The sequence below is a fragment of the Urocampus carinirostris genome, chromosome 16 (assembly GCF_059441175.1).
Source record: "Urocampus carinirostris isolate Australia breed hairy pipefish chromosome 16, RoL_Ucar_1.0, whole genome shotgun sequence".
Lineage (NCBI taxonomy): Eukaryota > Metazoa > Chordata > Actinopteri > Syngnathiformes > Syngnathidae > Urocampus > Urocampus carinirostris.
The window spans coordinates 34261076-34286901 of NC_142364.1; the positions used below are offsets into that span (position 1 = coordinate 34261076).

The window sequence follows — 25826 nt, forward strand, 5'->3', positions numbered from 1 at the left end:
CGGAACAGAGTCGAAAGTATAGGGCTGTTCTCCACTTCTTCCTCCGTCTCCTGCTTCCATCGTTTGAGCTGCCTGCCGATGTATGAAGCTGGATTCTCAGTTTCGCCGAGAGTTTCACCTTTTAATGCCTTTGGATCAATCTTGGCAGGGTATTCATCCCGTAGTGCTCTCCACACCACTGCACGGAAGGCGTTAAATTCAGTTCCATCCGCCATTACATCGACCATCCATCCATTGTTGCTGTGACGTAAAATATTCTCCATCGTTGAAGCACCTACACATTGCGCCAATACTAACTTGATATCGCCAGTGGCTAGCAGCTTGCCAATAATCTCTTCTTCAAACCGCCGAATCCATTTCCCAGCACCTTCATGTATGTCTGGCAGTCGGGAGATCAGACCAGCGAGGTCGAGCGTCTGCCAAGGGATGTACTGACCTTTGTTTCCCTTGATTAGAATTGGAAACTGACCAGGGTCTGTATACCTCTCTGGCGGCCGGATATTTGGCCTGTACCTTAGGTCATAATGACCAGTCGCATTCGCTGACGGTCAAGGTCTTTCACTGTCCCTTCTTGCCTCAGCTCTTGCGTGAAGACTGTCTATTTCCTGTTCCAATTCCCTAATGGTAGCTCAGACCGTACGTTGCTGATCCTGATCCAAGTTCCGGCTTGCTTGACGGGCACCTGGACCCCAGGCAGGCATGTCGACCCAAAACGATTCACTTGACTATCCTTAGGGGCCGGTCACACAGCCGTTTGCGGCTGAATCACGGCTAAAATTTTGCGTTTTTTTTTTGCCCGTGGTTGCCCGGGATGGAAAATGCGCAAAATTGGCCAATCCGCTGTTCATCGGTGGTATGCCCGCAAAACAGACGCCGGCGACTGTTCCGCTTCCTCATCGCGTCATTTCTGCGTCATTTTCTCGTGTGGACCACGGGTATAAAAGCTCCCGAGCCGGTGTTGTGCCCAAATCCGACTCCTACGCAACACCCACACCGCCCCACCCCCTCGCGTGACTTTTTCATCCACGTTAACAAACTGCATTTTGTAGAATACCATCGCACTTTATTGTTTAAATAAACGCGTTATATGGACTAGGATCTCCCAATTGTTATAATTAGCTCGCTTTATTGTTTTAATAAGCGTTTTATATAGAATACGATCGCTTTGGTTGGAAGCACAGCAGTATGCGTGTTCACGCGAGGGGGGGAGGATTTACCGTTCGATTACGTACACAACAAAACAAAGACGTGGTTTAAGTTGTATTACATTTCTAACAAATGCAAGACGAAGTGGTTTTGGTTATATGTTCGCCATTACATTCCCTAAAAGTGAGATAAAACGAGGTGAACGTGGTTGTAGTAGCGAGGGGATGCAATTCTCGGCAACGGGCTGTAGGAATCATACCCGCACAAGACACAGTTCGTGAAGATCAAGATTTCAAGCTATGGCATCATTTTTATTTTATTATCTTGAAAAGAAATGTCAAGAAATAAAAATGGATTTAGACGAGGTCACTACGCTGACGGGGGGGGGGTTATGGGTTATTGGTCTACCTTCTTTATTCATTATCCATTATCGATGAGTTCATAATACGCTTCAAAGCTTAGGAGCCGGGACTCTTACTCTCAGCCAAAAGGCCAAGCTAAGGTCCTGGCATTAAAGCCTTGCTACGACCATTGTGAATGCACCGAAAGATTTATTCGAAATGAAGAGAAACTACGCTGACGGGGATCCATGTTCACCCCCTTGACATCACTAGCACAACTGACGTGTTCTCGGCATTCGCGCTGTTTATACGCGGAGAAAGGCGTTTGACTGTCACACGCGTAACACGCTAATTTCACGTAATAACACCGCGATACAGGTGCAGAACATGCTATTACCATGCTCCACCCACGTTTACCCGCTGACATTTCCCGTCCTACCCACGTGTAAGCAGAGCACGTCATTTCCGCGTCATTTCCGCGTCATTTCCTCGTGTTGACAACGTGTGCGGCACGCGGTTTAACACGTGCTCAAACTTTTGAGCAGCTCAAAAGTTTTGAGCGCGGCCAACCACGTGAAAATTTCCGACCGCGAGTAAAGCACTGCTCTATCTCGTCTATATGGCGGTCTCAAAACGTCCAACAGCGCCCAACAGCATCTGCTTCACGGCCAGAAATTTCTGGCCGTGGTTCAGCCTCAATACGCTCGTGAAAGGCTGTGTACCCGCGCTCTGAAGAATTGAGCAGCGCAAACCTTATTTGCGCTGCCACCCGCGCGCGTATTTCCGACCTCGTGTTAAGCACCGCTGTATCTCGTCTTAATGGCGAGCTCAATGCGTCCAATAGCGTCCGCCTCAGAGGCAGAAATTTCTGGCCGTGATTCAGCCGCAAATGTCTGTGTGACCGGCCCCTTAGACTATTTCATTCCTTTCTGCATAGCAGTCGAGCGGTTCTTTACATTCCGCTCTGTCGAACTTTCTCCCCGTGCTACAGTGCTTCGGGATAGGAGGATGTTGAGTACTTGTTGGCGCGTTGCCCTGGTTTCGTGCTGGCGATTCCATCACGTCTCCTCCTTCTTCATCATATTTGAAATCCCCATTTATTTTCATTGTTCCGACCAAAGTTGGATACAACCTAGCTGATCCAGTTGTCGTTTCAGCGTTCAACGATTTATCTTTTAGTCGAAGCAGTCCTTCCCTAATTTTCTCCCTATAATGCACTCCTTCAGTCTTAAACAGCTTCAAGACCTCCTCTTCTGTATTCTTCTTCTCCTGTCGTTTCTTGCTATCTTTGCCAGACTTGTAGTCCATGATTCTCACCTCCATGACGCCACAAGTGTATGTATCAAACGTACCCCCTTGCGGCCACGCCGGTTGAAGATTCTTCGTCCTCTTCTCCCATTTTTGTGACACCTTTTCAATCAGCTTGGCCTTGTCCGGATGACGCAATCCCAAAAGCTTCACTGGCACAAGAATGTTTGTATTCATTCAATTATTGTGTACTGACCTTGCTTTTTGCAAACTCGGGGCTGATTTGGTTGTCTGTTGCTGAGTTTCCCAAATCGGGAGGGGCTGAGTAGGCTCAGAATGGTGGGGGCCGTCTCCTCTGCTCGGCCCGCACGTCTGCTTCTGCTCAGACACAAACAGTTCATTTCGGCTCAACCCCTTTCATGAATATTCTTCTTCGGGCGGACTCGGCTCCTCACGCTAGAATGGGCTTCATCGTACACAAATTTTTCCTCTCAGAGCGCCGTGATGTTTAACGGAACCAGATCTCAAATTCAGAGGCCACATGCAGACGAAGCGCCGGACGAATCATTCATCCTAACGTATTTCCCAGTATCGTAAGTTTCCTATATCTATCTCACACACCAATCGCGCAGTATTTTTACATCCTGTTTTCACTTATTATTAAAACCACGTTTTTGCTGTCAAGTCACTCTCTATTACCACTGCGTCCTCGCGGGCAAGGATAAGTAATCACTCCACTTTTCATTTATTTTTCCAAGACCCCCTTCTTAACGTCAAACAAAAGAAAAGTTTTCCCTCGCACAGCGTCGTTCCAGCCCTCAAACAGTTAAGCCCTCAGTCACAGAGCATAGAACATCTGGAAACACTCACATACATCCACGCAGGGAGAAGGCGGACGGGGGGGGGGGGGGTGATCGGAAAGGGGGAGAAACTGAACCGAAACAGAACACACATCCACAGACAGAGAGACACACGCAAATTCAGCGCAAGCTGGCACACACACCTACACAAAAAAGTTTGTGGAGCTAAAACATCGCTCTGATTAAATACGTTTCAAATATACTTCCTTTTCTAATACATTCTAAGACACGCGAACGACACATACAAGACCTTAAAAGGCAAAAGAACACATCACCATTAGCATAAGCCTTACTCATAAACACACTAACAGCCAAAAATTTATCTGAGCAAGATATCGTTCAGAGCGGAAATATGTTAGCAATTCACACATACAGTCCCTGCATCGCTATGCGAATTTATCTTAATAATACAACATCTGATTAACTGCTCATTTTTCTAACGTCGGTATAACCTTTCAGATTGCAGAAAATGGCGAGGTTTCATGCACCACACTCGTCCTTAAATGTAACTTGCATGTCAGCCCCCCAATCCTCAATCGACTAGGGAAACACATAAAAAACATGCCCCATATGAACTACATATAGATCGTCTACTCTCGAACTGTCACTTGAGCCATCACTGCTTTTTACATAGATCTCAAGACAATTATACGGACCGGAATTAACCGTCTCTAAATGTACACACACCGACGCCGCTGCATCTCTTACCCAGATTTTTCAGCAGCCGTGTCCCAAAAAAACCACCACAACAATCCCTGAGCACAGGATTGTCGTCGGACAGAAATCTCAACTCAATCTATATAATGTATCTCATCCGTCCGAACTTTTCCTGACTACAGACAAATAATCCACGTGCACGACTTTTTAAATTTGGCTCTCACGTCACAGGCCCCTGCATTTCAACTTACCTCGACAAGCAAACTGAAATAAGGAGAGAAAAAAAATTGTCCTTACCTCAATCGCTCGTTCACGACGAGAAGTCTTGTTCTGTGAGCCAAACAGCCCCACGTTGGGCGCCACTAAATGTTGGAGAAAATGCAGGTTCGAGAATCGATTAATTCTTCTCGCATGCGTCCAAGAAATGCACGGATGCCGGCGTCGTGAGAGGGATGTTCTTTATTGCATCGTCCCAAAGAACTCAAAGAACTTTAGACATAACAAAGCTTTTATAGCTTCAAGTGAGTAAAACCCAAGAGGGGGCCCAGTCCTGCAGAGGACTTACGTGACTTCTTCAGAATTGTTTTTCTCTTACGGATGGTGTTGTCGTATCCTTATTAGGAAATGTTTTCGCCTCAGTTTGCTCAGAGAGTCCTGGCAGGTCCCATGCTCTTTTAAGGAAACGTAATTGTCTGCCAAGAATTTTCTGGAAATGATGTCAACATGACTTTCTCCACCACAACTTTAACATTCATATGAACTCCCCACTCAGTTCACTTACTGTTGCGTTTCGGTCTCTAATTGATGCATTTGGTTTTAATTTAATTTAACTGGTTGATTTGCCAACCCATAAAGATGGAAACCCGCTCTACTTGGTTCTGACTCGAGGAGTTTTAAACTCAATAATTATGGTGTTACCGTGTACTACCTTTATCTCGGATCATTACTTAGTTACATTTGAGGTGCTAGCTAAATGTAGTGCTAAAAAAGCTGAAGGATTTAGCGGACGCAATATAAGCACTGGCACAGCTCTTTAAACTCCTTCCTGGAGCAGTTCCGTCCTTTCCTTCATACAATGGCTCGATTGACTCACTCATGAATGACTTCAATACTACCCTGGCTAGTGTCCTGGATTCAATAGCACCCAGAAAGCTTAAATCACGTCCTAAAAGACGCACGCCTTGGTTTACTGATTAAACTGGAACCCTTAAACAAGAATGCAGGAAATTGGAAAGAAAATGGCGCGCTACCAAGCTTGAGGTTTTCCATCAAACCTGGTGTGACAGCTTGTTAAAGTATAAAGCGGCCCTTGCCTCTGCAAAATCGGCCTACCTTTCGAAGGTGGTTGCGTCTCAAAAGAACAATCCCAAAGTCCTTTTTGACACTGTAGCATCGCTTACAAGGCAACAGACTATCGCAGATAATTCGACGCACTCTGCTCATGACTTATCGGTCTTCTTTACTAAGAAGATTCAATGCATACAGGAAGAAATTGCTAAAGACATTATTAATACCACACATATTAAAGGGCTGAAATCTACAGATGCACGACAGGGTGGCTGACCAGGGAAATTGTCCAGTTTTAGTGAACTGTCACTTGATGATCTCAAACAGGTTGTGAATGCGGCCAAACCGACAGCTTGCCAGTTCGACCCGCTCCCAGGTTCACTTATTAAAAGTCTTTTTGGCGTCTTTGGACCTTCAGTTCTAAATATTCTAAACATATCACTCTCCTCAGGTGTAGTTCCAGCAGCTTTTAAGTCCGCCGTTATTAAACCCACACTGAAACGACCCAACCTTGATCCAGAAATCTTATGTAATTATAGACCTGTGTCAAACCTACCTTTCCTTTCTAAAGTACTTGAAAAAGTAGTGGCACAGCAGCTGAATGATTTCATATCCGAGAATAACCTTTTTGAATCTATGCAATCAGGATTCAGGGCTAACCACTCTACTTAGACAGCTCTGATCAAGGTAACAAAAGATCTCCCACTGGCAATGGACTCTGGCGCTTCATCACTTTTGCTGCTGCTGGATCTTAGTGCCACTTTTGACACAGTGCACCACAATTTCCTACTAGAACGGTTGGAAAAATGGATTGGTCTCTCAGGAACCGTCCTCTCGTGGTTCAGATCCTACCTCTCAGATAGGACGCATTGTGTTAAATATGGCGAAATGACATCTGAGCCCTTTAATGTTACCTGTGGTGTTCCGCTGGGTTCAGTGCTTGGCCCCCTTCTTTTCAGCATTTACATGCTTCCATTAGGTGATATTATTCGCAAGTACAATATCAGCTTCCACTGCTACGCAGACGACACTCAACTATATCTTCCGTTGGAGGAATCTCCCACACTAAACTGTGGAAATTTGGAGGCCTTCCTCATTGAAATAAAAGAGTGGATGTCACTCAATTTCTTGCGTCTTAACTCTGAAAAGACAGAAATCTTAGTCATTGGTCCATCTAAATACATGTTTTTGAGAATAACAAAAACTGCTGTAAACATTGACAAATGTCACATCACAGAGAGTGACTCAGTTAAAAATGTAGGTGTCATATTTGACCCTGATCTATCCTTTGAAACGCATGTAAAGAAAATTACTAGAACCGCTTTCTTCCATCTTTGTAACATTGCTAAAATCCGTTCAATACTGTCTCAGTCGGATGCGGAAATTATAATTCATGCATTTGTTACCTCCCGTCTCGATTACTGCATTGCACTACTCTCTGGTCTCCCGAAGTCTAGAATCAAGTCTCTTCAGCTGGTACAAAATGCCGCAGCGAGGCTTTTAACTAGGACAAAAAATTACGATCACATAACACTGATTTTGGCTAACCTGCATTGGCTCCCAGTTAGCCTTAGATGTGATTTCAAGGTTCTCTTAGTATTATACAAAATCATACATGGTCTTGCTCCCTCTTATCTTTCGGATCTGATTTCCCCCTATGTCCCGGTCCGAAGCCTACGATCTGAGAGTACCGGTCTTCTGGTGATCCCAAGAGCAAAGAAGTGTTCTGCTGGTTCGAGAGCGTTCTCCATCCGGGCACCGGTGCTGTGGAATGCTCTTCCCCCTGCAACCTCAGTGGAAATGTTTAAATCTTAGCTTAAAACTCACTTCTACTCTATAGCATATGAATAACTTACTCTTCTCGTCAGCTGAAAAATAGTCTGTGTAATATAGTGTAATAATCTGTGAAACCCTTTGAGACTCTTCGTGATTTAGGGCTATACAAATAAAAATGACTTGACTTGACTTGACTAACCTTTAATGCAATGTAGATGCAAATATGTACAAAGACCAGACAGTACTTTACAATTCAAAGACAAAGCTCAGGTGTCCGAATCTGTTTATGCATAATTCCCCTCCAAAAATTTAATCTAAGAACTTATTTACAATTCAGATTTTGAATGAGACTATTTATAAATGCTAGGTTAACAATTGCATGGCTGGGAAAATAAAATTATGCAGAGAATCTCCAATGTTTTCTCTATTGAACTTCGTCGTAGCTGTTTTTAAAGAGTATTTTATTATTTTTGTCATTTTACTTTCTGAAAATGACAATAATATTTTGAGTTGCAGTTTTTGGGAACAAAGTTTTCTTATTTAACTTAAAAATAGTCCTCTGGAAATGTATTATTATCATTACAATTATTTTATATTTGCTTTTTTTTTTTTTATGTTTTTTTTTTGCTATGTTTTAACTTATTTTCTTAGAAGTACAACTATGGTCCACCCTTTGCAAGTGTAAATATCATGATAGGAGATGCTATTTTGGAAATGCATATCAAACTGTTAACTTTTCACATGAATCAGTAACAAAGGAGTATCTTCCAAAAAGTTGGGGAACCCTGAAAAATAGTGTTCTACGCAATACTGTATTTCTTTTCTAAACATTATATACTGTCACTAGTAGAAAAGAACTAAATAGCTATGCAAGTCTTGCTGGGATTGGGTTGATATTATGGTAAAAAAATTTGTAAACAAGCGCGCACAACTAAAACAAGAAACTTACCTGATTTTGGCTTATCTTCACTGGCTACCTGTCAGTTTAAAAGGTTCTTTTAAGGTTCTATTGGTATTATACAAAACTATGGATGGACTTGCTCCATCATCTTTCAGATTTAATTTCCCCCTGTGTTACTGCTCGGAGGCTTTACTTGAAAATTGCTGGTTAACTAGTGATCCTAAGATCCAAGAAGAAATCCGCAGGTTCGGGAGCGTTCTCCATTCAGGCTCTGGTGCTGTGGAATGCTCTGCCATCTGAAATTCAATCTGCAATCTCAGTGGAACTGTTTAAATCCAAGCCTAAAACACACTTGGATTCTATAGCTTATGACCTATATTTCATGTTGACGATGTCTGTGTATTGTAATTTGATGCCCTTGCAACATCCACTGCAGCCTGGTCGTCCTTAAAGGGGTATTACCTAATGTGTGCCTTGTTTAAGGGTTTCTTTATTTCCTCATGGTTATGTTTTGAGTTTTTCCTTGCCCTTGTAGATTTTAAATCATGGGATGGTGTAATAATAGTCCTTAGTCTGTACAGCCCTTTGAGACTTCTTGTGGTTAAGGGCTATACAAATAAACATGACTTGACATGTTGAGTATTTGTAAATCCTTTATTATTTGTTTTGAGAGGGATTTTATGGGGTGATGCTTATGAATTGTTGATATCCTAAAAACTTGTGAAGTGATTTCCCTTTTTCTTCTAATTTTTTCAACCCTGTCAGATCCTCAATTGATTTGATTATCTTGTTTTTTCGGATTTTGGGCATTTTTTTAAAACAAAAATCTGTGCAGTTGGTTGTCCAGGTCTTTTAAAACCGCCCTCTTTTCTTTAAGTCTCTTTCTTTTTTATCTGATGGTTTTTTGTTTTTTTTGTTTTTTTTTGGTCAGGTTTTCATTGATTCAGACTGCTTTTCCGCTCAGATTAAAATGTATTTTGGTTACACAAAACAAAACAGTTGAAGGTCTTTTTTTCCAGGAAAACTGTTAGCACCGGTTAGACGACTATTTTGGTCAAGATCATGTACCTAATTTTGTAGAATGCTGCTGAGTCGTTTGTTTTAATCTACATTTCTGCTTAGTCAAAGTACTTATTTTTCCATGTCTTCAAAGACCATCGCGCTTTTTCCAAATTTGCCTTCTCTATTTTCCATCTTGTTCTCCAAATTGTCCACAAACTTTTTAATCTTGTCATTGAAATGGTCTTTCGTCTCCTTGATTTTGTCTGGACTCCTCTCGAATTAGTCTTACATGTTTAAATCTAAGGTTATAAAAACAATTATATTCTATAGCTTATGAATGACCTACATTTTTTGTCGATGTCTGTGTACTGTTTGTTGATGCCCTTGCAACATCAATTGCAGCCTGGTCATCCTGGCCCCTTCTCAAGGTTTATTCATTTCCTAATGCTTAGGTTTTGTGTTATTCCTTTCCTTATATAGGTTTTAGATATGGGTATGATGTTATAATAGTCTGTAGTTTGTAGTATATACAGCCCTATAGACACGATTTGACTTGACTTGAATGAAATGTCATAGCTCTTTTATCTCGTCAGATTTGTTTTATTTGTTTGTTTTTTACATTTTTCTCCTCTATTCTTTGTTATCCAGGCTAAATAAGCAAAAAGCAGGAAATAGTGGAGAGCCATATGTAATCTTGTTGTGAACAATTTTGACCACGATGTTATTAATAATTATCAAGAACATTCCATTCTCTTTTTTTCCACAGCAGCAAGTCTTCCAAAACCACAGGTGAAGACAGCTTCTCTAGGTCAGGCCGGTAAGGCCCGATCGCCTCTTCTCCCCGTCTCGGTTCCTACGGCACCTGACATACCCGAAGAAGGAGGAACAAAACTTCCAGAGGATTCCACTACTAATGTAAGTGAAATCAAAATAAATGCTACAAAATTATATTCTGCAATGATAAAGACGTAGTTAAAGCCAAGGAGGGTCAATTAAAGGAAAAAACTAAGTTGATGAAAGAATACTCTTAAGGAGACATAAAAAGCAGCAGACCTTGAGAAAAGTAGATCTATGGCAGGAGTGGGAAATGCCTATTCTTATAGCAAGCCCTCGTGCTATCACAAAAATAGTCCTGCATTTATAATCTGTATCCTTCCATCTGTTTAATCAATTTGCTCACAACATTAATTTTTCTGTTTGATTTTGGCTGTATTGTTTCCAGTATAGTGTGGATTTTATATGTTTTAATCCAACCATATTTTATCTTATTTGTGCTGCCATGTTAATGTAAAATATCCGTGGCCTTCAGAATCACTATTACTGACGGGATCATTTGTTAGAGAGATATTGAGTATGTTAAACACCTCTTTGGGGTAAAGAAAAAAAACGTCATTGATTAAAAGAAATATATGATTTGAATACTAAGCAAACATACATGAACGAACATATAAAAGTGCATGTTTTAAATACTTCTAAGGCTCACCTAGAGATAGCTGACATGATTGTCCGGCATCTTGCTGCTAAGTATAACCCCAAAGTCGTGTGAAAAGGGAAATAAATGAGACGTAAATGGTGCAGTTTGGTCATTTGAGTCGCCATAGTTGTTTTTTTTTGTTATGCTTTGTAGCACTCATTTTAGCTTGCACTATACAATACAATGGCATCTAGTGGTCAAATATTACACACAGTTCTTTGTTTGACAAGAAAGTGTCTCCCTAAGTTTTGAATCAACATAGAAAATATTTCTTGAAAAAGAGACCTTGTTGACTTGGCTAACCTTTACCATAGAGATTCAGTCTCCTACTAGTCACATTAGTTGTACTTACATGTTACTCAGATGGTACTTATAAATCAATGCTCAATAAATATTCAGTTTAGCACCAGTTAATAATAAAGGTATTAGCTATATCACTTTGAGTCTCCGTAGTTTATATTTTTTGTGTGCTTCGTGGCACCTGTTTTCGGTTGCACTACACAGTTCAGTGACATCTAGTGGTTGAATATTACTCAGCATGTCTACAGGCCATAGAGATTCATATTCATTTTATTGTGTTATCCATGCTGTAATTTCCACACCTAATACATTTTAAAGAAAAAAAACATTTTGTATATTCATTACCCTCACCTGACTATAACCTGCATGTGCGCACGTTAAACATTAGATATTTACAACGATAGACAATACCCAACTCATTTTATTTTTATAAAGTAAATGGTAAATGGTCTGCATTTTTATAGCGCTTTTCAAGTCAATGAAGACCTCCCAAAGCGCTTTACAATGTGCTTCACACTTACCCTTTCACACACACACTCACACACCAATAGCGGCCACGCTTATTGGGGGCATTAGGAATTCAGTCTCTTGCCCAAGGACACTTCGACATATAACACAGAGGAGCCGGGAATCAAACCTGCGATCTCTTGATCCCAAGACGAGCGCTCTACCTCCTGAGCTAATGCCGCCCCCAAAGCACATTAAAACAGCCACAGCTGAAGACAAAGCTATGCATACAAATAAAACATATAAAACACTTTAAATAGACAATAAAATAATGGAAAAATTAAAAATCATAAACAACAATAAAGTAATTAAACAGGAGTTTAATTACTTTATTTGTTGTGTCAAAAGCAAAGGAATAAAAAGAGTTTTCAATGTTTTGATATAAAGCACTCATGAGGAAAAGGCAACGGGGCCGAGCAACACAAGTAACACAGGAAAAACACAGCAGCAACAGGAGTAACACAGCACTAACATGGCTGGTTAAAAAACTCAGTGGTAAAACTTTTTGGGATGCAGCAGCACAAGCAACACCAAAAAACACTTGGTAGCAGAACGCTAACTGGGCAAAAAGATAGGCCTACCGTTAGGAATGTGTTCCAGTTTGGGCCACCTACTTTTGTTACCCCTGTTTTTGGGTCTGGCGTGCCCCCGTCCACCAGAGAGTGCCTAATCAGTTTGCAATCAGGACAAGTGTCACCCCGTACCTGTCCCTAATTACCTTGACCCTTCATAAGGACATTTTAGGCAGCACCTAGTGTCTTGTGATTTTTGTTTTCATCATCCACTTTCCAGTATCTATACCATCGCCTTTATGCAGTTCCATCCTGGTTTCTTAGGTTTGTTTTTTGTTTTCCTGTTTCAGACAGTTTTTTGGGGTTTTTTGTTTTTTTTTTACCATTTGTTGGTTACTTTGTTTATTATTTTGTTTTTCAATGCTATCTGCCTTTTCCTGCCTTCTGTGTTTGGGTCCACCAGAAAAATCACAACATAATCACCGACCACTGTGTGCTGTGCAAAATGTCCTCATAAAGGGTCAGGCTCATTAGGGACAGGCCTTGGGCGGTTGGACACACCTATCCCAATTAAAAACTAACTAGGCGCCCTCTGGTGGACGGAGGCGTTTTTTTACTTTATACTTGTTCGGTTATTCCAATTTTAGTGTCTCAACATCGGTACATCAATGGGGAGTTTACATGCAGCAGCTCTGTTTCCTTTTTAATTGGCCAGCTTGATTTATTTTAACTTGATGGCTGCCTCATACATTTTCCTTTTTCAGGGTATGTACAGGTCTTTGAATTTTCTTAAAATGCATGAATTTTAAAGTTGTGTAATCAAGAATCGAAAAGTGCATGAACTTTGGTGCTGCTCTCTGGTGGCTTCGCTTTGCCATTGCATTTCTTCTTCCCTCATGCACGGTTCCCGCGGATTCTTAAAAGTCTTAAAAGGCATTGGATATATCATTCTAAAAATAAGGCTTTAATTGGCATTGAAATGTTTTGACTCCATTTTCCGAAAGTCTTGAAATGTGAACACAGTAAGATTTAAATTTGTATTAACTATAATTTAGCAGTATTTATTATTTATTTATTTATTTATTATTATTTTATCGATTTACTTTTGTGGCAAAATACCGCGACCACAATAACCGAACAATCAAAACGGTGATGTGGTTTCAGGGTTAAAGAGAGGTTTACAATGTAAAACAGGGTTAGGGCTATAGTTACAGTTCAGTTTGGATGCAGAACTATAGTTTGGGCTGCAAGTTTGGGTTGTAAACCGTTTTCAGGGTTCCAAAATAAGGTTAGGGCTCGAGTTGGGGTTTCAAACAAAGGTTTAGGCTCCCGTTCTTTTGATCAACGCTGGCTTTCATCTTTGGATAGTACTGGAAAAATTGATTTTGAGAGTCATTAAAAAGTGCTTGAATTTGGCCATCTAGAAGGTGTACGAACCCTGGAATTCGCCAAAATCTGATTATTGCAAGTTTGGCCCAGTACCTACCCTATATTTAAAAAAAAGAAAATGCAGGAGAGACACGATGAAAAGAAATGACATGATAATTTGAAGACTTGCTGGATTTCGGAACGTGTTAAATATTCATATCTACTCAATGACAATAGAGCAGGATGAGTGGTCGCCATGACAACAAAATGAGAGGACAGGAAATGAAGCCAGGAAAGTCCAGAAACAAAGGACGAAGTAAGATGGATTAGGAGATGGTAGGAAAGAAGACAGGGTTTGTCACCATGGCAATGGGAGACAGAATAACAGTGAGAGAGTAGTGAAACAGGTTGCACAGGTGAAAAAAAAATGTAAAGGTGAAAGAGTCAAAGCAATTCGCATTAAAAAAGAAAATGGGGCAAGTGATTAGCTGGGTTATAAAGGTCAGCAGCTCATTTTCTTGATTTACTCCTCTGTCTCGTCAATTGAGCTGATCTATTCCTATCAACCTACTGCACTATACATCAGTATTAGAGCTAACTACAGACTTAAACCCAGAAAGCAATGATGATACCTTTTTGCTTTGGCACTTACATGATGTGAGATTGGACATTTTGATTGGATTTTCACGGTTCAGCACAAAATTCTTGTGACGAAAAATTATAAATATTGTGAAAAAAAGTTGTATCTTAAATTATAAATTGTTATTTTGCATCCATACATGTTTAACGACTGATACGTTTATTCAGTTTTTGATATTGGATACCTGCAAAATACATTATTATTTGACACCAGTTCTTTATTTTGAAAATACTGCTGTTATTCGTCATTGGGCGGCACGGCGGATGAGTGGTTAGCGCGTCTGCAACAAAGTTCTAAAGCCATGGGATCAAATCCGGCTAACAGCCGTCCTGTGCGGAGATTGCATGTTCTCCCTGTGTTTTCATGGGTTTCCTCCGGGCAATCCAGTTTCCTCCCACATTCCAAAGACATGCATGTCAGGTGAAATGGCAGATCCAAATTGTCCCTAGGTGTGAAAGAGTAGGTGAGCTGTATCTCCCTGTGTGCCCTGCAACTGGGTGGCAACCGGTTCAGGGTGTCCCCTGCCTACTGCCTGAGGACAGCTGGGATGGGCTCCAGCACCCCTGCGACACTACTGAGGATAAGCGGTGCAGATAATGGATGGATGGGTTTTTCGTTTTTTTGATTGTTATCCTCTTTACATCATTGTCACCATTGGCCAATAATAAAACTTTTCTTTGATAATCACACCTTTTAGGGCATATTTGTCTTTTTGTAACCTAGCAGATTTAGTTAAAAGGAAGGACTCTAGATAGGGCTTTTAGAAAAGGTTGGAATTTTTTATCTGAGATTTGGGCTCTTTCCCTGTTCCCTCTCAAAATTCATTAATGTATTTCTCCTTATTTTGAATATCTACTTTATACATTTAATATTGACAAAATATCATTAAATAACAAAGGGACATTGTGTGTTAGTTAGCACCTCCTAGTGGTAAAATTACTCAATTCATTAAAAAAAAACAATGTTGATTTGAGTGAGTAGCAAAGATATGTTTACTATCATTAAAACATACATCTAAAAATAACCAATTGGTCTTGAAATATATTTTACATAAACATGAGCCTCTCAAAGAGTGACCTGACATCATTTTCCGCCATCTTACTCCTACAGGTATCTCAAAACCTTGAAAATAAGGCAAAACAATCAAAAGGAATATGGTACGTTTTGGTCACTTTTGAGTCCCTGCAGTTTGTACTCCTTATTTTGCTCTTTAGCACTCATATAGCGACATCTAGTCAAATAATACACGCTGTCCCTTCATATTACAAATTTATGCATACATTAAGATAAAGGCAAATTCAATATTAAGGAGAATTTGGGGGAGCAAGTGTCATTTTCATTATATTCTATGGGTTACTAAAATAAAAAAAAATAAAAAATACAGTTTGTGGGCCACAAATGTTTCACAGGGCGTAGTTGGACACCGCTAGTAGTATTCACCCTAAAAACGTCTCGTCCCGATATAAGATTTTAAAGTACTGTAAAGGAAGCATTTGCTAAAAACTAGAGTATTATCAGGAAACCTATAACAAAGTCAAGGCCCACAGGTTTTCCAAGGGCCCTGAAATAAACTGAGTACATTATTGTTTCATTCAATGGAGAGAAAAATATATATTTTTAAACGAACATTACTTCACCGCGAAGAACGATTTATTTTAGATATATATATATATATATATATATATATATATTATTTCATTCCAATTCCGTTTTAAAAGGTTTGTCGGTTAAGTGAAAGATAAGTACGGCCCTCGGCTTGTAGCACTTTATTTTGACCCTCCTTTCATTTGACTTTGCCCTAGAACAGGGGTTTCAAACTCATTGTATCTGGGGTCACTGAAACTAAGGTCTGGGTGTGGTTGGGCCAAATTGGACTTTCTGGAAAAAAATTCTGATTAAAACATTCCACTTTACTCAAATATTGCTTACTTTTAATTCCCTACACAAGGTCAAATATACAAATACAAAACATTAGGAATTAATATGAAAATAAATCAACCAGTATTAAATGAATCCATTATCAATTAGGGCTGCAATTAAAGGGATTGTGTATTACTCAGTGTCTCCTAGTGGAAAGAAATGTCATTCATTTAAAAAAAAAGATTATTTATATAATTAGCAAAAGTACATTACTATCATATACAAGTGCATTTTTAAAACATACTCATAGTTTGAGAAATTTGTATTTTACATAACATGTCCGTCACCTGAGGGAGATATAATTGTCAGCTACTTTGCTGCTACGGGTACTTGAAAAAACAAATTCCAGGTGAAAGGCTTCATGGTCACTTTGTGTCTTTGTAGTTTGTATTCTCACATGTGACTTTTAGCACTAGTTTTTTGGTTGCAAGACAGATTGCAGCCACATCTCGTGGCCAAATAATTAACAATGTCCATGAAACATTCATATTAAAGTTGGGGGCTTACACTTTCATCCTGAGGGTTGCATTTTGCCCCCGGGCTGCCTGTTTGAGACCCTTGCTCTAGGAAATAGGAACATAAATTAAATCTATTCAAGACAGTTTTGATTGAAACTAACTATTTCAAATGGATACTTCTGTTGGTTTATAGTCAGAGGCAATGTGAACATTACTAAGTCGAGAAGGTTTCTTTAGTGAAATTGTTATTAACTGTTGTATGTTATTGAAACCATACAAAAAAACGAAAAAAAAGTGAACTTTGACAAAAATTTGACCATTTAAACCTTAAACCTCGATACTGTTTTGTTGTCCTGCTGGTGATTTAAGAATCCAGGTCAGCTAGCAATCAGATGAAATATGAATGTCCTTTCTGACCAATCAATGTTATGGATCAATGACTAAAAAAAAACTTCAGTTGCAGTTTGATTTAAGGTTTTTTTCCCCAAGCTATTATCTCTAGTGGCAGGAGACAAAATGAACTGTTATAGATTAGCTCCGTGTGAATGCAGAAGGTTAAATGGACAACTCGTACCAGAACCATGCATGTAAAATCAAAGACATAACAATCACATGTAATTGTTTATATTTTCAATTGAATTGTACCGTTCATGTTCACCTGCAAAAGTCGGATCTAGATAAAAATGATATTTTTGGACCAAACTGAATACCGTAAATTCCGGACTAAAGCCGCTACTTTTTTCCCAAATGTTCAGCCCTGCGGCTTATTCAGTGAAGCGGCCAATTTATGTAATTTTTCTAACGGCCACCAGCGGCGCTGGAGTACAAAAGGTAAGATTAAGACCAGTAGAATATGGAGAAAGACTGCTACCTCTAAGTTTATGCATAGATTGTCTGTTAAGTAAAGGTACGTTCCGATAATGAGGAAGACGCCCTTGAAGGTGATAGTTATGAGGAAGAAGTTGAGGACGATCTACCGTGAATTTCACATTTACGGGAAGCTTTTTTTTTGACAGGCACGTTTGATGCATTGCGAGCGTGATCCTACTAGCGTGTTGGTACCTTTTAAAGGCACGGTTTGGGATGAAAGTTATATTATTATTATTAACGCTTTGTAAACTCTCTCGGTGTACCGTCTTTCTTCGTAAATATGTGTAACCATGTATAATATGTATTTGCAACTGTATATTTTTGTAATTTATTTATTTTAGAGATTTATTCTGTTGTGTTTAAAAATGGACAAGCTGTGTTCTACGGGCGAATCAGAAAGAAGGGGCGGAGCAAACGCGGGCTGATGGGAAGTGGGGTAAAGCTGAGTTACCGGTGGATCTGTCTGTTGTCGCAGCGGACAACAGTGGATATATATTTTTCCCACCCTTAACTTTGGAAATATACATTTTGTTTCCTTGGATTACTTTCAACGGGACCCGGACTTTACAAGTCTGCATCATACGTTAATTACGGGTATCATTTTCCATTCATGCTGCCGACTGTGGTTCTAGGATTGTGTACTATTGACTTTTGGATTGTGTCGGTAGGAGGCTAGGATCTTGACTCAGCCTCTTGCCTGGGAGCAAGTTTCTCGCCCTATTGGCTTTGTAGTGTATTATGATTTGACAGATAATGGATAATTGATAAAGAATATAGAACAATAAATCTCTACAAAATCACAATCATGGAACTTACAGCCTGGTCTAGGTTGAACTTGTGATCGTGTCACAAGTTTTAATGCGGGCGCACACAGCTTATACTCAGGTGCGGCTTATGTAAGTACAAAAGTGGAAAATCACTTAAAAAGTGGTGGGTGCGGCTTACAATCAGGAGCGCTCTATAGTCCGGATTTATTGGGTAATCTGTTTACATGATTAGTGAGATTTAACCTCCTATATGTGAGTTTTCGGAATAACCCAACTGGAAGAGGTGAAGCACATGCATTGTCATAGAATCGATAACATTCCCGCATTCAATCTATTATCTATTAGTTGTTTCCTCCTCACTCCAGATGAAACTTGTGTCTTACAGGTTGCACCTATATGTTACGTGGAGAAGCCTGGAAAATATATGTATCTATATAAACGTGGCATTCTTGCATTAAGGACTGAGAATAGTGTGCATAGAGGAAGAATAATGAGCGATCCATAGTTGGCGTATGCAATTTGCTTCTTTACTAAAAAGCCAACACTCTTTGCAACAACACAGAAAAACCAAAAAGTAGCCAAAGAAGAATATGAACATCCAAATAAGGCAGTCACGGCCCGTGATCAAATATTTAGCCTCTGTCATAAATTTAATATCTGGACCACCAGTAATTTTGACCTTATAACAAAATACATTTGTATCAAAAAGAAAATCTCCATTTCACCAGAAGATGGCAGTAGCCCTTTGGCCACCTTGCCCTCGGCTTTCTGTGAGAAGTTATGCTCATCCCGTTTCCGACATGGTGATTGTAGTAAATAAAACAAATGGAAAGTTGACTGTAAGGGCCACCACTTTCAGGACAAGGGGAAATTGGAGTATCGTTTCACAGAAATCCAAAACAACTCTGCCTAATTTGCCAAAAGACTGTCTGTTTTCAAAGAATATAATATCAAGAGGCAATGCCAGACGAAACATGCCGCCTACTAAAAGATAACTAGAAACAAATGCTGTGAAAGAGTGAAACAACTGTCAGCTATTTTAACGGCATAGCAGGGGTTTTTCACAAGACCCTGTGAGTCTGATGAAAATGCTACAAAGGCGAGCTACGAGGTCGCGATGCTGATTGCCAAGAAATGCATACCTTTCACAGAGGGTGACTGTTCCAGACTGAATAGTCAGCCCTAATACATTTTCACCTGACAAAATCTGGCCCTCTCCCTGAAAAGTTTGGATGCCCCTGGCATAAGGCATCATTTAAGCCGAATACGTTTTCTTCATTTAAATTTTGGTTTATGATCTGACAGTTAGCAATTTGACTACGCATATTGCAATTACTGCACGCAGATACTGTAAATGGCCTTACAAAATATTCTCATCTGAATCCAACTATTCACTGCATGCAAATGTATTGACTGAAAGTTCTGATGAATCGTATAGAGCAGGGGTGGCCAACCATTCAGTGACTAAGAGCCAATTGTTCGTCTGTGTTACTACAAAGAGCCACATTATCAGGGGCGATTTTTTTGTTTTTTTGTCTTTTTCTTTGTTACTAAAAAGCCACATTATACACATGGGTACACATAAACATAATATTTTAATCATGTATAAACGCATACTCGGATCTCTACTCGGAACAGTTAACCGGGTCACAGAACCTAGTTGCTACACTTTCAGGTTTTCAATCAGTGTTGCGTATCTGTCTCTTTTCTTATTTAGGGCACCACTGGTGACTTGCTCACTGGCTTTTAGAAAAGTTTGAAAATGTGTTAAATCTCCCTTTTCAATATTCCCCTCAAAGAGCTTTAGGTTATTAACAAATGCAAACACACTTTGCATCAGGTCAGGCAGCATTTTTAACTTCCCGTGCAGGATAAGGTTCAGTCTGTTCAGGTGGCATACGATGTTGACTAAAAATGCCAGATCCATAATCCACTTGAGAGCTCAGGATAGTCCTTGTCCTTCTCTTCCATGAACAGTTTCACTGCATCCAAAAGCTAAAAGAAAGATTACCCGGCTTTTTGACAGACACCTCACAGTGCAGTGCAGCAGCACGTCACCTGGAAGCCCTTAGTCCAGCTCAGAGATGAGATTCCTGAGTTGCCTGTGGTTTAGCGCAAGTGTGCAGATGAAGTTGACGATTTCCATCACAGGTTTCATGACCTTGTCAAAATTTTGTGATTTAGACATGAGTTGCTCCCCGTGGATGATGCAGTAGAAATCCCAAATGTCTGGAAATGTTTGATCAGTTTTGCACAGCCCCACAAGCCCGTTCATGGATCCGATCATGGCTGGCGCTCCATCCGTGCAGTTAGTTTCGGTGTGGGTAGATTTGCTTTTGCAAACGCAGCCATCAGTGCTTCTTTCACATATATGCCACGGGTTCTGTCTTTTAATGGCACAATATCAAGGAGTTGTTCTTTGACCGCACATTGATTTGACACAGACCGCGCAATTATTGCCAACTGAGGCTTGTCTTGTATGTCGCAGCTCTCATCCAATGCCACACCAAAATATTTACATGTTTGAAGGTCAGTGTGCAACTGTAATTCAACAGCTTCATTAATATAGGCTATTATTTGTTCCATAATGTGGCGAGACAGTTGAACAACTGATATGCTCTGTTTTAGTTTGTTGTCTACAGGGGCCAAGATTTCAAATGCATCAATGAGGCATGTTTTAATGAATTCCTTCCTTGTATGGCTTTTTAGCCTGTGCTATGTTCCAAGTTCACTGCTACGATGCAAGTGTTACTGTCTCTGAGTGTTTCATAATTTTTTGGGAAAAGATGCAACTGTTTTTCTGCCTTGCTTTTCATAGTAAACAACTTTTTCTTACGAAGTTCAGTCCCTCTTGGAAAATCTTGTTCGATGTTAGGGTGGAGTGAGCTTAAGTGACGCTGAAGATTTGAAGCGTTGAAATGTGCTAATGCTGCGTCACATATAAGGCAGATCGGCTTGCCAATAGGTTCAATTAAAAAAATATAAACTCCCACTCTGGCAAAGACGTCCCGTGTTCTTCATCATATTTTCGTTTGGCAGTGCTTTTTTTCACCTGCCATTTCAAGAGATAATTTCACGTTAATTGACTACAATACGTTTTGTCAAGCAAATATTTTCTCGGCGCTCGTTTGACGTCACTCAAACAGGCTTACATTGTTTGTCTGCCATCTAGCTGTAGGGAAGGCAAATGACAGCGCCGGCTAAACATTTTCGATGCATGACATGTTACAGCTCCTAAAGAGCCGCATTAAACCAGTTTATAACAGCTCCTAAAGAGCCGCATGAAACTAGTTTAAGAGCCGCACGCGGCTCGCGAGCCGCGGGTTGGCCATCCCTGGTATAGAGTATCCTTTAACTTTAATCATGCCTCTTTTTTTCGAATGGTGCCTTCTGCCTTAAATTGTGTGTCAAATCTTATCCTGTTTATATTTTTAATTTCAACCTTTCTAGATGTAAATGACAACAGTCACAAGAAGTGTGAAAACAAGAAATTGCTATTTAAGATTTTAGTATCTCATGTTTTTAGTTCATTGCGTACAAATATTATTGCTATTGACTTCTTTCATATAGTATTGAACGGGTCAAAAATGTCAATTGGCCTATGTTTGTTACACAAGCGCATCCTGTTCTTAGCGTGCTGATGCTTTAAATGTGTCAATGTGTTTTGATTGAGAGGAGCGTTAACGATTTCCTGAGGCATGAACCATTCGAATGCTGATCTATCAGAAATCAAAACATGTGTTCTACTTGTAGAAACCTTTTAAAGACCTAAATAAATCACAGAAGATGACATATTAATTTCTCCTCAATTACTGAAAACAACTGTACTTTGTGAAATTAAATATTTTTTGACAGCTAAAGGTGGGCTGCGTTTGAAGTGTACTGAAAAAAGTTGCAAGTGAAATATTTTCTCTACTAAGTATGTGTTAACAATGCCCAACTGCGTTCAAAGAGCCATTACTCTTTATTTTCCACCGTGCCTATTAGTCTCAACAAGATGTTCGGGTCGGAACACATTAGGTAGTAAGATTAAGCTGTTGGTGGGGATTGCTGGAGAGTGACGCAATCAGTGACGGTTGTACACTAAATTACTCCCAGGGCAAGAACCCCTCTAAAAGGCATGAAGGTGCCGCCTTCTTTCCCCACCTAAAAAGGGCCAAGACACATATTTAACTCATTAAAAGAGGTATATACATTTGGCTTTCCTTGATGAAAAATCATCGAGAACATCTACTTAAGCAATCTGCTTCCTTATTTCGTGATCAATACTGATTAAAGCAAGACCAGTCACCTCATAATCGATTTTATATCACATTTTGTCGATTTCACACTATTCAGAAAAATGTGCAGCAGTTGGCCTGTATTTTCCAAATTATGAATCATGTGCCATATTTGGAAGACAGATACCGCCAACTTATTATTTTGTGTATAGTAATACAGTGAATCATCTTCTCCCTTCCCCACGGCCGTTCATTTTGAGAAAGCCAGTCAGAGGTGAACTATTCCCCGCGCAATCCATCCCCTACGCTTGTCCTCATCTCAGTCTCTCAGCACACTTTCGCCGCAAGTAGGGGCGTCAAAACAGCAACAAAGGGGCGTCCATTTGAGGCAAAGTCATATGTTGTTCGATAAACCAAAACCGCTTTGCGCCGCACATTTACTATTGTTATCCTTTCTTTTTCTCTTGAAGTTATGGTGTCACACCTCATGTGTCATGGTATAAATTCCGTCTGGGCAGCTGGCCATCTCGTCCATTTTAAAACTGCCACTATACACCATGCTACTCCCTGTATTTTTTATGTTTACGTGTTTTAGTGCAGAATGAAAATGGTAAAAGTGGTAACAGGCCTGCTCCGAGTCCAACCACCAACCCAAACCCCCCAAAAAATGAAAAAAATTGTTTATTTGAGTGCTGCCTAAGAAATGCACATATTTGCACGCGCATTATGAATGAGCTGACTAAGGCTTCAATGATGACTCAAGCCAGGAGATGGCGGCAGTGAGTAAAGACATTCCAAATTTTGAACAGCTCCTAGAAACGTTTGGAAAAATAATAAATAAGTATAGATCAGTTTGTTGTTCCCGAAATTTTTTACTGGTTGCAAGTGAAAATGTAATAAGCATTACATAGTTATCATACTTCAAGTATAAAGAAAAATTTGGGCTCAAACACCAATAAATGATTTATAGTGCCACACTCTGATAAATAATAATAATAATAATAATAGAACGGGGGTATCTACACTTTGGCCGGGGGGGGGCACTTGCAGCCTACCAATCTTATTTCAGCAACCTGCATCATGTCATAAAACTCATTCTCACACCAAATGCAATAAGTAAAAATGCTTCAATGATGTCAACAATTGTCAATAGAAGAAATTGAGTTAAATATCAAAAGATACAAATGGCTATTTTCAAGCCTTACACTGCGGAAAAATGTTCACCGTTGGCAGAAAATTTCCTATTTTCCTTATCATTACTTCTAATTTACTATATTTAACGGGACAATTTGAATTTTACCACCAGACGTTGCTGAATGTTACAGTGCAACAAAAAATTAGTGCTAAAAGGCACACAGAAGAATAGGAACTATTGACATTCAAAGTGTCTAAAATGCACAATTTTATTGTCATTTTCTGCCCAGTCTTTTTGAGCTTTTTGGGTACCCGTAGCAACAAGACGGCAGACTATTACTTTAGCTCTCTCAAGGTGAGGCTCATGTAAATTAACTACAAATTTTTCTACCTACAAGTATTTGAAAATGTGCAAATTTGGATGAAAGCTCATGTATTTTTGCTTAATATTGAAATTGATATGTTTTATTTTATGAATAAAGTTTGTTCAACACATAGAGGCGCTAAATAATACATACCTTTAAAATAATTTTTCCCCCCTGCGAAATGAAAATAACTCATCAACAAAATTATATTAGTTTAGTTATAGGAATAATAGGGATTTTATCATGTATATATTATGTATACTAAAATAATGTATGGACTAAATTAAAGAATGCGCATCTTTTGTTAATTGGTCGGGCACATGGTAGCTCATGCTTTAATATTTTTACTTCTAGATAAGGTCGGGCTTGACTATTCGAGTCTGATTTTACCTCTCGCCCAGGTTTCTTTCTTCCATTTTCTGTATGCAGCCTTTTAAGCAAAATAGTTTGGCAACCTCTGGCTTAGAAGCTGGTGTGAAAGGCAAATTCAGGTTTGACCATGTTGCCAAGTAAGTAAATGAGAAATTGATGCGATTTTATGCTGGAGCCCTAGTAATAGTATGGATATTGCTTCAAGATCAGTGCTGTATAATGAAGGGTCTGTTCTTTGCACATTTATATGCTTGCACATGCTAATATATTTTGAAGTACTTAAGCACTTTCAATAAGTATGTCATTCATTAAGTGTTTGAAGCATTCGTTAGCCAATACCAAAAAAAGATAATTAGCCATTCATTTCCTTCCTAGAAGGACACCTTGAGCATGAAGACCACGTTCTTTTATTTTTGAATGCAGGTCTGCTTGAAACGTACATGCTCCACACACAGGGGCACGTTCTTAAACTGCCCCACTCAGCATGGACAATTGTTATTGCTTGATTTGGCTAGTTTCGTATTTTCCACACTATAGGGCGCACCGCCAAAAAATAGTTTTTGGTCCTATATCTTCCATAGATAAGGCGCACTGGATTATAAGGCGCTACAATGGGAACGTCGACAAAACAGTCAGATGATTCAGTCCAACTGATTACCCCCTTAACATTCCCAAAGCTTGCAAAGAAGCAAATACGTGTCGTAGACACGTGCAGATGCGGTGTCCGTACGATGTCACTGAAATGCATCATTTCAAATATCATTCAGAAGGTTAAAGTCTTGGGATTCAAGAAATGCCAACCATTCCTTAGTTTCTAATTTCTTTTTCACTCGCAACTTTACTGTGCATATGACAATAAACACTTGGAATTGAGTTTAATTCACTCAACTCATCACAGCAACATCAAGATCGTTCTAAAACAAGATACCGGGAAAATATAAAGCCGCATAGCTCACCTAAGTTCTCACGTTCAATAATGATACGCAATCATGGTCTTCTTACAACCGTGAGTGTAGTAAATCCAGGAGAGTACAGACTAATGCAGACTAATGAAACATGTTTCTTTATGGCGTAGTTTAGCAAGCTTCCTATTCAGTCATCTTTTTCGGCCAATTGCAGGGTTTGTTTTGGCCCTCTAGCCTATCCGAGGCTCCGAATAACTTCAGCCAATAGCGATCGATTTAACGGATGACTGACACATCTTTTTCGGCCAATTGCAGGGTTTGTTTTGGCCCTCTAGCCAATCCGAGGATCCGAATAACTTCAGCCAATAGTGATCGTTTTAACGGATGATTGACACATCTTTTTCGGCCAATAGCAGGGTTTGTTTCGGCCCTCTAGCCTATCCGAGGCTCCGAATAACTTTAGCCAATAGATATCGATTCAAATGATGATTGACACATTGTTTAGCCAATGAAACGCCGGTATATAAATCCCAGCATACACCGCGGACTACTCCACGTTCGGGGGGAAATCGAGTCGGCGGCTGTTGCGTAAGTTGCGAGACCTTGCGATTTAATATTGAGCCATATATAAGGCGCACTGTATTATAAGGCGCATGGTCAGCTTTTCAAAAAAATTAAGACTTTTAGGTGCGCCTTATAGTGCGGAAAATACGGTAATTGCCATGTAAACATAAAACCTTGTGAGGTTGAAAGTGTATCTTGTCCACATCGTTTGGTGTTTTTTCAAGTAGCTCTG

At 39.8% G+C, this 25826-nt stretch overlaps 1 protein-coding gene across 3 annotated transcripts in view; it reads left to right on the forward strand.

Annotated features, from left to right (window-relative positions):
• dcc (DCC netrin 1 receptor) overlaps nucleotides 1-25826 on the forward strand; it is a 409358-nt gene that overhangs the window by 371843 nt on the left and 11689 nt on the right. For 2 of the 3 annotated variants that reach the window (XM_088355706.1, XM_088355708.1), the window contains exon 28: nucleotides 9985-10133. In XM_088355706.1, coding sequence (XP_088211832.1) covers nucleotides 9985-10133 — 149 coding nt within the window. The remainder of the gene's footprint in view (nucleotides 1-9984; nucleotides 10134-25826) is intronic. The other variant, XM_088355707.1, reaches the window with a different exon arrangement.